The 14,224-nt window shown below is 43.9% G+C and overlaps 1 protein-coding gene across 1 annotated transcript in view; it reads left to right on the top strand.

The window, feature by feature from the left end:
* CD9 (CD9 molecule) overlaps positions 1-14,224 on the top strand; it is a 48,711-nt gene that overhangs the window by 24,020 nt on the left and 10,467 nt on the right. The window contains exons 2-4 of the mRNA XM_040345155.1: positions 7,672-7,774; positions 9,451-9,548; positions 10,372-10,446. Of these exons, the coding sequence (XP_040201089.1) occupies positions 7,672-7,774; positions 9,451-9,548; positions 10,372-10,446 (276 nt within the window). The remainder of the gene's footprint in view (positions 1-7,671; positions 7,775-9,450; positions 9,549-10,371; positions 10,447-14,224) is intronic.

Raw genomic sequence — 14,224 nt, forward strand, 5'->3', positions numbered from 1 at the left:
AGGAATGCAGGCTCGGCTTATAGGAGTGGAGCCCAGTGCTGAAAGTTGCCGGAACTCCAGGGCCCTGTCGCAAGTGTGACCACTGAAACCCTGGTAGTTCTGCCACTGGTTGGTGCTGAAGTGCTGCCCTGCACCTGGAGGTGGATGTCCGGGGCATTGGGTGGTGGGAGGAGTTTGTGCCAGCAGTGGATGTGCAGGCCGGCACCTGGACACCGGGGATGTGATTTCGCTGGCGCCTAGGACTTGTCGAGCCCTGGCACCAGCATATAGTATTGCCTTACTCTGGCACCTGGGAACAGTGCATTTTTCCAAAGGAACTGATGTTGCCAGGTTTACAATCATTTATTTGAAATGTAAACCATCAATTAAAAAATTCATAGCAGTTTAATTGAGCATTGGAAGCAGGATCTAGGACTACAAGATGGACAGAATCCTAGCGTTCAGGGATGAAGTGGAGCTAAACCCTACAATTTCCTTCCCTTTACCGATGCAACATCTTATCCCTGGCTTCTTTGGGGTCTACGGCTATTTATTGGCCAGGCCGGGAATGAAGTGCTGGAACTACTTCCTTTTTTTTTTTTTTTTTTTGCCTCTGTGCAACCAGCCTCCCCGCACATGCATTGAAGTTTGAGAGGTCCCTGATGATCCAGCTGAATTGTTGATCCATGTATGGCCAGCTTTAAAAAATAAATAGCTGTGATGACAATATTTTTTAATACATTGTTTCGCTGAAACCTGGTTGAGAGGCCAAACTAGAAAAGCTTTTGTGGGAAGAAAAAAATCAAACTTTGAAACCGCCTAAATAAATCGTAATATATACATCACAAGTTAAAAACGTGAAAGCAGTCTTCGCCTTCGTCCACAAATAAACGACACAATAAGCTGATCGTGAAGAACACTGTGGTTGGCTTATAAATTTGGAGTGCTGCCCATTGCAATCAGATAAAAGCGCGGCCTTTCTAATATTCTCTGCAATCTGTGTTCAGTAGAAGTGCGTGCAGAAAGATGTGAAGTTTCCAAACTGCCTTTTTAGTGAGTTTCGGCTCCCTATAAAACATTTTCCCATAAACAGATCAGACGTGTGTTTTTATCCAATTTATGAGCTTGGCAATAATAAAAGGCTGTGCTGATGGTAATAATACAGCTGCTGTTGTATAGTCTAATGGGCCTTACGTAAACTGGCAGAATGTTCCAAGGCTTGTTCAGGCTCGATGGCGGTGATATAAAAGTCTGTTTTCAAACTCTTTTCCCAACTCTAGTATGGGTCTTGTATTTTGTAGTATTCCCTCATTGGTGGGACAAAATTGTTACTTTTGAAAAAAAAAAGTACAGATAGCGGTCACCTGACTTTTATATCACTTTGCTGTGTGGCTTGTTGTGTGTTGGTTGCTATTTTAGGCACAATGAGGGGATTTACTAGAACTGGAGCAGCTGTGCAATGTAACCAATCTGCTTTTAGCTTTAGCTTGTTCAGTCGAGCTTTAGAAATGAAAGGTAGAAGCTGACTGGTTGTCATGCACTAGATTCCAGCCACACAACCATGGTAGATTCACCCCCATGAGGCTATAAAGTGTCTGATATTCATCAGTCACTCAGTCCAGTTCACACCTGTGGTGTTCAGCCCCCCATGTGATGAGAAGTGGTGGGGATCTGTAGTCCTCACACTTCCTGTCCTAGGGTGATATTACTGCACTTCCATCCATAGGCCTTCACTTTTCTGTGCTCTGTCTATCTCTGGGGAGAACAAAAAACGTTCTTGATGTGACTTTTCCACATTGCAAGGGGTTAAATGCTCATTTATGCCTGGGGGAACAGGGAAAGACTTGCCAAATCCCTAGCTCAAGCAGCAGGTGGCGCTTACATTTTCACCTTCGCTGTCCCATCTGAAACTAAATTGGAATATGTAAAGCATAAACTTGTTTTGTTTTATAGTCATCGTTCCCCCCCCCCCCCCCCCCAAACAGTATTTCAACAGGGTTAAGGGTTTAAAATGGCATGATCCCAGCAGGGCGGGGGAGGATAGAGGAGTGGAACCAGGGGGGGGGGGGGGCGGCGAAACAAATTCAATGGAAACCATAGGGGATTATGAAAGTAGATGCCACAAACAACCAGTTGAGTCCCAGCTCAAATACCCAAGGAGTCTATCCATGCCGACCAAATTTTTATCAAATTTCCTGGGGCAATTGCGACTTTCATAGGCGAGTTCATATAATGGTAACACTGTATCAATGGCTGTACACCAAGAAGTTATGGTAGGGGGTATCGTCGGTGATGGGAGGAAAAAGAGCTTGACGTAGCCTTGCTCTGCAGTATCCAACACCCCAAGTAACAACATCCTGGGGTCCTGACCAAGGGACCTGTCGCGTGTATGATTACTTCTACAGCAGAGGCCCAAAACTCCTGGATTTTAGGGTACGCCCACACCATGTGATGAGTGCCTGCCCTGCAGTTGACTGAATTCTATTACATAGTAGACTAACTTTTTAGGGTATATGCCAGCTAGATGAGCAGGAGTGTAATAAGCCCTATGCAAAAATTTTACTTGGGCAAACCTGTCTTTGGCTGAGACCATAGTGGCTCACGCAATTATCCCAGTCCTCAGTGGGATCTGACAGGTCTACCTGCCATTTAATAGCCTGTATAATTTAGCAGAGTGAGCAATGGTAAATTGAGGACAGAGGTCTCACCAGCTCCCTGGAGGTCAAAAGATGCTCCAGAGGGTCAGATTTGAGGGTGACATGGGTGGAGAATTGAGAGCACCGCATGCCGAAGCTGTAGATGCCGAAACAACATCCTGTTGGGCAATTGAAATTCCTTTTTGAAGTTCTGTCAAACTCTATCGTGCCATTAGAAATGATGTGTTTAAGAGCTGCGATCCTTCTAGAGGCTCATGTATGAGGATTAGGCAATATACGCAAATGAAGCGGAGTGGGGTTAGCCCCAAGAGGTGCGTGGCGGGCTTACAGTATTTTGCCCATGCTTGGTGGTGCCAGACCACAATTGTATTTTTTCATCAAACCAGTAAGTGCAAAATGAGCATGAGGTGCCCAGAAAACCAGGATGTCAGGGGGTGGCATAGGAGCCCACCACAGCAGCCTCTAGGGTCACCACAGGGTTGTTTTCTGGGAGGGAAAGACACCACAGTACAGTAACTGACACCGCAGCCCAATAGTATTTGTATCCAGTTTCAATGTAGAATGAGCTAAATTAGGCGTTTTCCCAGCCCAAACAAACTGATACCGGCCACTCTATCAAAGGGGCAAGCGCACATCTTGTTACACCCACTGAAGTTTTTGCATTTTACACTTATTTATAACAGTAAACTGAGTTTGTATAGTGAAACTGGCTTGGCAGAAGAGGGGGCCTGAGCTGCTGACCTACTTCGCCATGGCTCGGTCTCCCAGATGTGTGTGTGTGTGTGTGTGTGTGTGTGTGTGTGTTATAGCATTTGACTTTTTAATTTAATCTTTTTTTTTTTTTTTTTTTTTTGCCCCATTATTTTGCGGCTTTATGGGAGGTACTTCTTTTAAGGAAAAGGGTAGAGACGCATTGGCTGCCATTTTGTAGCTATTGGTTAACATGACATTCATGCAATCTAAACTTTCAGAATTGAAGGTCGGCAGAGGTAGCTTATTTCCTCAGTATGGGTCGCCTTTAAGCTCACAGGGTGTATTGGAATCTGTTAGGCAGTGGTGGTATGTTTAGTAACAATTACAAAGGAGATCTGTTTCCCACAGGCACAGCACGAACCTGTTGAATGAAAGTGAGTAGAACCAGTTTGTACAGTGATGTGTCCTTCCTTGTAAGAGGAATACAAGAGACATGGCTCCTTTTGTTAAACTGGAGTGATGAGTCATCTGGATGGAAAATCTGGGTGGAGAACAGCGATTTGACTCATTGGACGCTCTCGAGCTGGCTCTGGTGTCCTCCGATCCAGCAATCTGAATCATTTTAGTTCACTGGTTAGATGAACGCAGCAAGATTCATCCCGGGCCCTGTTCAACATAAAAGTATTCCAAAAGCCAGTAGTATGAGAGCATGTATTAAACTCTAATCACATATACTTTAACCAGCTTTCCTTGGCACCCTTCTTCCTTATAGTAGGGGGTTGTATCTGCAGAGTATAACTTTGCACAAGGTGGGGAAGTACATTCCCGGTCTGTGTCTGCTGCAGTTTTTACAGTGAGGCTCTTGCCGTTGTTTTGTCAGATTAGGCGACCTGTCAGAATGTGTGAGGTTTCGTTGCCGCCATCTTGCTACACCGCACACCTCTCCACAATTAGGATACACTAAGAAGGGGCAAGTGGATATCGTGTTGCACCCACCGGAGTTTTGCATTTTACACTTTCACACATTTATAACAGTAAACTGAGTTTATAAATAGTGAAATACAGTACAGGTAGTCCCTGAGTTACGAACACCCGAGTTACGAACGACTCCTACTTACGAGTGGCCACTTGTGCGCCACGCTGGTCCTGGATACCTCCAAACACCTCAGGACACATCCCACACTGCAGTACTGCATGGCCAGAAGAGCCCCACATAACATAAGCGCCCGAAACATCCCACAGACATTACGCTTACAAATGCAGGGTTCTGACCAAGAAGTTACTTACAAATACAGTGTTGCAACTTGCGAACAAACCTACAGTCCTTATTGTGTTCGTAACTCGGGAACTGCCTGTACTTGAAACTCCATGTAAATGTTTAGATGTTGAATTTTAAAAGGAGTGAACTTCTGTCAGATTAGAAAATCTGTGACATCAGCAGGCTTGACGCTGCTTTTATAAAATTCAAAATCTAAATGGTCAGACGGAGTTCTAAGTACTGTATTTCACTATACTAACTTGGTTTACAATTAAAGATAAGTGTAAGGCCTCATTCACACGAAGGGACTGTTCAGGTCCGCCTGTCAGTTTTGACAGCGGACCTGAACGGCCGCTCCATGCATCAATATGGAGTGTCGGATGTCAGTGGAGACATGTCCGCTGACATCCGACCCGATCCGCTAAAAACAGACGTATGGGGACACGTCCCCATCCGTCCAAGGCGGATCGGGTAAGATCTGATGAAAACGGACGTGCTGTCCGTTTTCATTAGATCGCTCCATAGGAGACAGCAGTGCCCGACAAGCCCCTCTCTGCTCAGTGAGCAGAGAGGAACTTGTCATCCTGTCCGCAGATCTCCGCTGAGCCGACGATCTCCCGCTGAGCTGGCGGGAGCAGGCGGACTCCGTATCGACGGATTCCGCCTCGTGTGAATGGGGCCTTAAATGCAAAACTCCAGTGGGTGTAACAAGATGTCTGCTTGCCCCCTTCTCAGTGTATCCTTGCTGTGGAGGAGTGCAGGGTGTGGCAAGATGGCGGCGATGTAACATCACTTCTGTTGCACATTCTGACGGGTCGCCTAATCTGAAGAAACATAGGGAGCTACTGTCAATCAACACAGAATGGCTGCAAAACCGACTATGGGAGATACAGGTACACTTAGCTTCAGCATGGGGCCCTGTAACTTTTTTATCAGCAATCCCAGAGATGCACACTGACAATGCCAGTACAGATCTGCTTCTGTGCTTGGCATGGCCAGCCCCCCTCCCCATAACCAAGGTATTTAAAGGATAGGGTCACCTTTAGTAACGTGACAGCAGCTGTGGGAGAGGAATTCACAGCTGCTATCTCATTTTTAAATCTGCATGGCCGTGATGGGCTCTGCCCACACAGCCGCATCATTTCTTTACAAAGATCTGTAAATGAAGAAACTACAAGTCCGCCTACCACAGCTTGTAGTTTTCAATGGACAGCAAGAGCGCTGATTGGCACCTTTTTGTAGTCGCATACTCTCCCTGCAGCCCTGAAATGGACAGCCTCTACAAAGGTATGGGCACAGAGCTGTAGGAAGATAATACAGGAGTCTGACGCTGCTCCAGCGATTTGTCCATATCAATATTGCCTATTTTTGTTACGTTATTCATGTGACCAATAAGCCCCTTTTGAGATTTTGCTGTCAGTGTACAGCCTTCAATTTTTACTGTTGGCCATAGATTGTTGGCATAAAAGAGTTGTAGGTGGTGTAACGGAAGGGCCCATGGGACCCAGAAGCTCTTAGAAAGTATTGGATACTCCTGTTTCAGCTTCCCCAATGCCTCTTATGTGTAGATCACCCTGTGTCTCTAATAGGGGCACAGGGTGAATGAGAACCCCACTATGATCTGTGCTAGTCACATTTAATGCGGTTAATGTTGTGTGTTGGCTGTAGTGTACGATAAAGCTTGATGTGATTGCATTCTATTGCCTATTGTGGTAATTAAGTCTGCTACTGTGATAAATGTGTATTGAATCCAGACTAACTTCTAAGGATCTTTCATTGTGGCTTGTGCTAGTTGACCCTGTATTGTGTGAAGGTCTATTGATAATGGGGCAGATTCACGTAGATGGGAGTAAATTTGGGCGGGCGTAACGTATCTGATTTACGTTACGCCACCGCAAGTTTTTCAGGCAAGTGCTTTATTCACAAAGCACTTGCGTGTAAAGTTGCGGCGTAACGTAAATCGCCCAGCGGAATTCAAATTTGGCGGGTAGGGGGCGTGTATCATTTAAATGAAGCGCGTCCCCGCGCCGAACGAACTGCGCATGCGCCGTCCGTAAAGTATCCCAGTGTGCATTGCTCCAAATGACATCGCAAGGACGTCATTGGTTTCGTCGTGAGCGTAAATGGCGACCAGCCCCATTCACGGACGAGTTACGCAAACGACGTAACTTTTCAAAATTCGACGCAGGAACGACGGCCATGCTTAACATTGGCTGCGCCTCATAGACCCAGGGGCAACTTTACTCCGGGAAAAGCCTAACGTAAACATTGTAACTTTACTGCGTCGGCCGCGTGTACGTTCGGGAATTCGCGTATCTAGCTAATTTGCATATTCGACGGGGAAATCGACGGAAGCGCCACCTAGCGATTAAAAAAAAATTGCAGTTAAGATCCGATGGCGTAAGAGACGTGCGCCTGTCGGATCTAATGGATATCTATGCGTAACTGATTCTAAGAATCAGTCGCATAGATACGACGGCACAACGATGAGATACGACGCCGTATCTCTGTTGTGAATCTGGGCCAATGTGTATTGTGAGTTAACAGACAGCCTAAAGGTCAGGTGTCTGAATCATCAGCTGTAGTTAATTGGCTCATGTAAATTAGGTCAGAGCCAGAGTCAGGATGTCTACTAAAATATGTGTATTGGGGCTCATTAGGAACCAGTGTGTGATGTTGTGGGTGGAGTTGGGTCATTGTTCATTTGGTTACTACAGTATCCTAAACTGTAAATAAAAAGCCTGTATTTCTCAATAATGAACCTCAAACAGAGCTGTGTGTCTCGTTAATGGGGGAATTCTTATGGGTCGTGTTCGCCGGATTGTGGTGTTTCAGTAGCTGGGAATAGAATATCCTAAACTGCTTTAACCCCTGTCCCATTTGGGGTGCCGTTACAGGTGGCCTTTAGGAAATTCACACAGGCTGGAAATGAAGGCAATTTTTTATTTTATTTATTTTTTCAGATATGTCTGGGAAAACTACAGGTTTTGTGGCATTGCTTTTTATTGTCTTTGTATTTTATCCTTTTATTTTAGCAATGAAGTATCAAATCTGACCAAATATTTTTTTTTTGTCTTTCCACAGCTGGCAGGCACAGCAGTCCTGGCAATAGGACTATGGCTCCGATTCGATGGCCAGACCAAGCCCATGTTTGAGTCAGATTCCAGCGCCAGTTCATTTTATACTGGTAAGACTAAATCCAGGATTTTCTAGCACACATTACTTGGCTCAACACTTTCTAGTTATCTAAGAAAGCATGACCGCTCTGGAGCTTTAGTCAATAGCTAACCCATAATGGCAATACCTGTATAGTAAGTGCATTCCGTTCTTGAGATTCAAGCTTTTCTGATACTAGGACTAACTGAAAGATTCTAAAAGCTGACCACATTCGCTGAGTCGGCTTGTGCAGTCTCCTTTGAGCTACCAACAACCATGTAGTAAAAGGTCTGGCTAAATGATCCATTCAATTTATAGCCAGTCAGGCTGGCTCTCCGCCACATAATTTGACTCCATTTACGCGTCTACGACTCCAAAGTTTTGCCAACTCTGGCTTTGACCAGTGATAATGGACAATTGTTACATTGTATAACAGTCAGGTATGGCTTTCATGCAACTTTTGAGGGCTAACCTTGACATCTATGGCCCTCAAGTTGCCTGAAAGTTGAACCAAAGTAGTGCATTAAGTACTTTGAAGTTGCTGCAACTTTAAAGCGGAGTTCCGGCCACAATTTCATTTTTTAAATATAAATACCCCTGTAATACACAAGCTTAATGTATTCTAGTAAAGTTAGTCTGTAAACTAAGGTCCATTTTGTTAGGTTGTTACAGCATTTAGACACTTTATAAAATAGAAATGGACTGGGGCCATCTTAAGTGGTGGGCATCATGAAGCCAGACTGTATGACTTCCTGGATGTCAGCCTTGCAGATCTAGCACATGCTCAGTGCTGCACAAGCAGTGTCAGATCAGGTTTCAGCACCTGTGCTGTCCAAGTCACATGATTCTTTGAGACTGGGGAATGCACAGACTCCTGGAAAGTTACACCCACTACATTTCCAGGAGTCTGTGCGGTGTAGGTTAGGAAGCATTAAGCACCTAGGTGCAGGAAGTGGGAAGATTAACTATTCTGCCTAGCAACAACACTTTGAAGGCATCTAAAAAAAAAAAAAAATTCATAAAGGACTAATGACATTTTTTTAAAACTACTGAAGTAATGTTATGTTTATGGGTGGAACTCCACTTTAATTCACTCATATATAAATGGTTATCATTGTAAAACATGGAACGACTTGTGCATTTCCGGCACGTGTTTTTTTTTTTTTTTTTTTCTTAACTGTGAATGGATGGGTTTACTGCCGCTTTTTAAGCTTTGGCAAAATCTAGAAGCCAGTTGGTAACTAGGCACAGCTCCACCAGATTCTATGTGCACCAATTTTTTAGTAACTAACCCCCACAGTGTTCTCACCTTCCACTGTGTTCTATCTAGCTGTTTGGCCTACATTGTTTGTTTCAGGGCACTAGGTGAGAAGAAAAGGGTGTCGCAGTTTGATGAACAACAATTTTAAAAATCTGTGCCATGGTTGTAAATGCTCGTCATTGACTTGGGTGGCCCTATACAGTATATAGCTCTCACCTTGACCCATATCGGAAGGGGAGACGAATTTTGGACACACCAGGGGACATAGGTCTTCTTCTGTAGTGGAATCCCTTTATAAGCTCTGAATGCAGTAGGCAACCTCTGCTGCTTTCACTCTGCCTGAATAATTTAAAAGTAAATGGGGCTTTATCCCTAGTAGGACACAATACATGTTGTATGCTCGTGGTAACTTTTTTTTAATGTGTGCGTTTTTTTTTTTCTTGCAGGCGTCTACATCCTAATTGGTGCAGGGGCTCTCATGATGTTGGTTGGTTTTCTCGGTTGCTGTGGTGCAATTCAGGAGTCTGAGTGCATGCTAGGATTGGTAATTTTTGTTTATAAGCAGTGTTCTATAGCTTTAAAGTGTTACTAAATCCCCAGTAAAATCAACCTATATGCAGTAAAGCCTAAGGGCTAATCCTCTGCATTGTGTAAAAAGGCTGTTTTGATCCTGTCGTCTCTGATCCTCCCCTTCTTCCACAGTCCCCCAATCATCTGCTGATAGTACAGAGCCTTGGAGGCACTCTGCACATGGTCAGTTTGGTGTATATTGCTAGAGAGGGTTCCCCCCCCCCCCCTCAGAGGGTGCATGTGATTATCACAGGGCCAATCGGCACTGTCCAGACAGAGGGCCAGGGGTCATGCAGCCTCATAGGCCAGTCAGAGGCGAATGAAAACTCCTACAAGCTTTAACCAGTGCTTGGCCAGACACTGATGGACATTAAAACTGCTATATACTGCTGATGAGAAAAGGTATTTAGCAGTTTATGTTTACTAAAATAATAGAATTTTCATGTTCTGTGTACTGTGGGAGAACAGATATCGTAAATGCAGGGGACTGGGTTTAGTAACACTACTTGATGCCTTTTTACTTTTATGTCACCGAGGCAGGAAATGCTTATCATGCATGTACAGTATGTCAGTTTCTCAAGATCCCCTGATGCCAGGCAAAAAGGCACTTTGTGTCAGGGCTGATCGTAAAACAGAATTACCTGCCCAATACAAGCAAAGCTGCCTGTTAAGCAGGACTTTAGGTTACCATGACAAAACATGTCATAACAACTCACTTTGTCAGAACTATAGCACACATGTCAGACTTCTAATGATACCCAAACAATGAAAGATCTGTCATATTTTTCCTTCCACAGTTCTTTGCTTTTCTCCTGGTTATTTTCGCCATTGAGATTGCTGCTGGAATTTGGGGTTTTGCCAATAAGGACAAGGTATGTGGTTGCAATTTTAATTAATATTGGTAATTGCGTGGAATGTTAAAGTGCTCATTAATGTTGGCTTTCATTGCTGTAATAAAAAGGTAGCTAATAGAGGTAATATGACATGCATATGCCTTCCTTAGTGTTTTTAGATGTAACACTGAAGTAGAACTGACATTTATAATTCACATAAATAAGCACAAATTTATTATTGAATAAAAACCTGGGACTGTTGCTGCCTTATGTGACCTTAAGCCTAGGCAAAGATCACAATGTTGTTGGCATCCCAGGAGCAGTGTGGCTGATTCAAGGTATAAGATACCGTTAAAACCTTGGTGTGAGAGTAACTTGGTTTGAGAGCATTTTGCAAGATGAGCAAAATGGTTTAATACATTTTTGTCTTGATCTACAAGCGATGTCTTGATATAAGAGTAGCGTCATGTCACAACTGAGTATAAAAAAGAAGAGAGGAGCCACTAAGTGTAGCAGTATGGTTACATTTAACCACTTAAAGCGGAGGTTCACCCAAAAATCCACTTTTTGACATTAGCTGTAGCATACTGCTAACATCTGCAGTATGCTGTTGTTGTTTTTTTTTTTTTTTTTTTTACTTGTACTTATCGTTATATGAGCCCTTGTTTTCCGGCTCCGAGCGGGGAATGGGCGTTTCTAAGCAAAGATGAGTTAATTGACGGCTGCTAAGGTGCGTCTTGGCCTCTGTTTAATCTTCAACTGCCATGATGCTGCACATGTGATCAGTTATGACACCAGCCATTGGATGGTTTGACAGTTTGGTTGAGAGCACAACCAATGCGACAGTTAGCATTCCCGGCATGCCAGGAATGTAACTGCTTTTTCAAACTGTTAAATTGATGGGTTTACTTCCGCTTTAAGGATGCTGGAAAGTTAATTTTGAGGGTGAACCTCCGCTTTAAGGACCCCTTACCGACAATATAAGTCGGCAGAACGGCACGGCTGGGCACAGGCACATGCAGGTACATCTCCTTTAAAAGCCTGGCGCGCGCATGTGACCGTGTCCGGGACCCATGGACCCGATCGCTGGCGGTGTCCTACGATCGCTCACAGGAGCTGAAGAACGGGGAGAGGTGTGTGTGTGTGTGTGTGTGTAAACACACCTTCCCCGTTGTTCTGTGTGGCAGTGACACTGATCGTCTGTTCCCTGATATAGGACGATCAATGATGCCACGCCCCCCTACAGTAAGAATCACTCCCTTAGGGCACACTTAACCCCTTAGCGCCCCCTAGTGGTTAACTCCTTTACTGCCATTGTCATTTTCACAGTAATCTGTGCATTTTTATAGCACTTTTCGCTGTGAAAATGACAAGGAACACATTTTTGGGACCAATGTGTCCGCCATAATGTCGCAGTCACAAAAAAGATTGCTGCCATTACTAGTAAAAACAAAAAATGAATACAAATGCCATAAAACTATCCCCTATTTGGTTTGCGCAAAAGTTATAGCGTCTACAAATCAACTGCTTTGTGTGTGTGTTTGTGTGTTTTTTTTTTTTTTTTCTTACCAAAAATAAGTAGAAGAATACATATCGGCCTAAACTGAGGGAAAACTTTTTTATATATATATATATATATATATATATATATATATATATATATATATATATATATATATATATATATATATATATATATATATATATATATATATTATATTATATTTATTGTGTGTGGCGCGCTACCCCCGCAGGAGCCGCTGGTTAGACTGGGTCAGCATATTGGGTTACCTCTGTGATATGTCTAGGGATGATGATAGCAAATGACGGAATGTCCAAACAGCAAGGTGTCGTTTTCTGTGCTTTTATTTTTGCCCAACACGGCAAACAATTAACTTGAGGTAAATAGAGATAGGTTGGTGAAAGGAGAACTTGCAGATTCAGGCCTATGGATGGCGGAAACAATCCTGCTTCCAATGGGAATTTAACCCTTCGTCGCCACTCCAGCCGGAATGGGTAAAGTGTACCTGGACAGGCCTCTCACACCGACTTGGCAGCCAGGGTATCACTTGGAACTCTGAGAAGGAACAAGTCTCTGCCACCGACTTGGCTTTAATAGGATTAGAATTCAGAGTGGAACCTCTGACACAGGCCCTCTACTCAGGAACGTAGAGGATAGAGCGAATCCTTCTCAGTACTGTAATTTGCCTGAATCTCCCTCAGGTAGTCTCTCAAATGGTCATCGACTGACAGGTTGCCATCAAACAAACTGTCAGTGTCCGGTTACCTTGATCCCCGATGGTTTGTCTAGGCCCTGTTGGATCCCCTGCCTCCGGGCTCGCCTCAGACTGACTCCCCATCGAACATTACAGCTCGCTTGGGATCTTCTTCAGAATTTTGGGGACCCAGTGGATGACTGGGGCCCCGCCATAGCTTCAATTGCTCTGGGCCATGAGGGCCCAGAACCGAGAACTCCGCATAGCACGTGCGCCCCGGCCTGGTAGGCCATATCGCCGGGACCCGTGATGTGCGCACACCCTGATGGTGGGTGCCGCACCCAGAACCAGGAGCAGACCACCCATCAAAAGGGCGTCCGCCCTAGAAGTACCCTCCCCCAGCATGTCCCGCAAGGGAAAAAGCCCTCTGATTGGCTGCTGGCAGGAAGGCGCCACCGCCTGGACCCCTCTGGTGCCACCTGTCCCCCAGAGATGGAACAGTATCTCTGGAACACAAAATAAAAACCACAGGACAGCCCAGCCTGGCAGAAACCTAATTTACAGGAATTAACCAGATGAGAGCAAAGTAACTCTCTCATCCCCCTTTAAATTTAACATAGCACCTATACTGAAAGTACACAGGCGCTACATATATTTTTTTGAGGGATATTTATTATAGCAAAAAGTAAAAAATATTGCATTTTTTTTCCCCCAAAATTGTCGCTCCTATTTTTGTTTATAGCGCAAAAAATAAAAACCGCAGAGGTGATCAAATACCACCAAAAGAAATCTCTATTTGTGGGGAAAAAAAGGATGCCAATTTTTGTTTGGGAACCACATCCCACGACCGCACAATTGTCAGTTGAAGCGGCACAGTGCCGAATCACAAAAACTGACTCTTCTCTTTTATACCCTGTTAAAAAAAAAAAAAAAAAAAAAAAATGATTTGATATACAAGTGCTTTTGGATTACAAGCATGTTTCTGGAACAAATTATGCTCGCAAACCAAGGTTTTACTGTACTGTAGAGTCTTTTGTCTTCAAATTGGACAGACCCTTTCTGCTGAAATGGGAGGAATAGGCCACAATCGGGAAGCAAATCCTACGTTTGTAAAAAGCAGATATGGCTGCCCCATGATGAAATTGTTTTACGTAACGGTGGAACACCAGTAAGGGCTTTGGATGGGGAAATGTTAGTACCTTTGTCTAGTGTTGTCTATGGAGAGAGATTTTTCCTTCCTGTCTAGTGAAATTTCAGAAAACTGAGTGAAAATCTCCAACAAGCACAGGCAGTAAATATCTGAGTTCACATTAATAAATGCTTGGGTTTCCTCCAGGTACTCTGGTTTCCTCCTACACACCAAAGAATTGCTGGTAGGATAATTGGCTTCTGTCTAAATTGCCCCTAGTATAAGAATGGGTTTGGGGACCTTTAGATTGTAAGCTTCTTGAGGGTAGGGACTGATGTGAATGTATATGTAAAGCGCTGCGTAAATTGACGGCGCTATATTAATACCTTTTTTTAATGTATAAATCTAATAAAATAACCTAATGCAGTCCTTTTTTTTTTTTTTTTTTTTTTTATTGCCATAAATTGAGGGC

This window comes from Rana temporaria, chromosome 3, assembly GCF_905171775.1.
Source record: "Rana temporaria chromosome 3, aRanTem1.1, whole genome shotgun sequence".
Taxonomy (NCBI): Eukaryota; Metazoa; Chordata; class Amphibia; order Anura; family Ranidae; genus Rana; species Rana temporaria.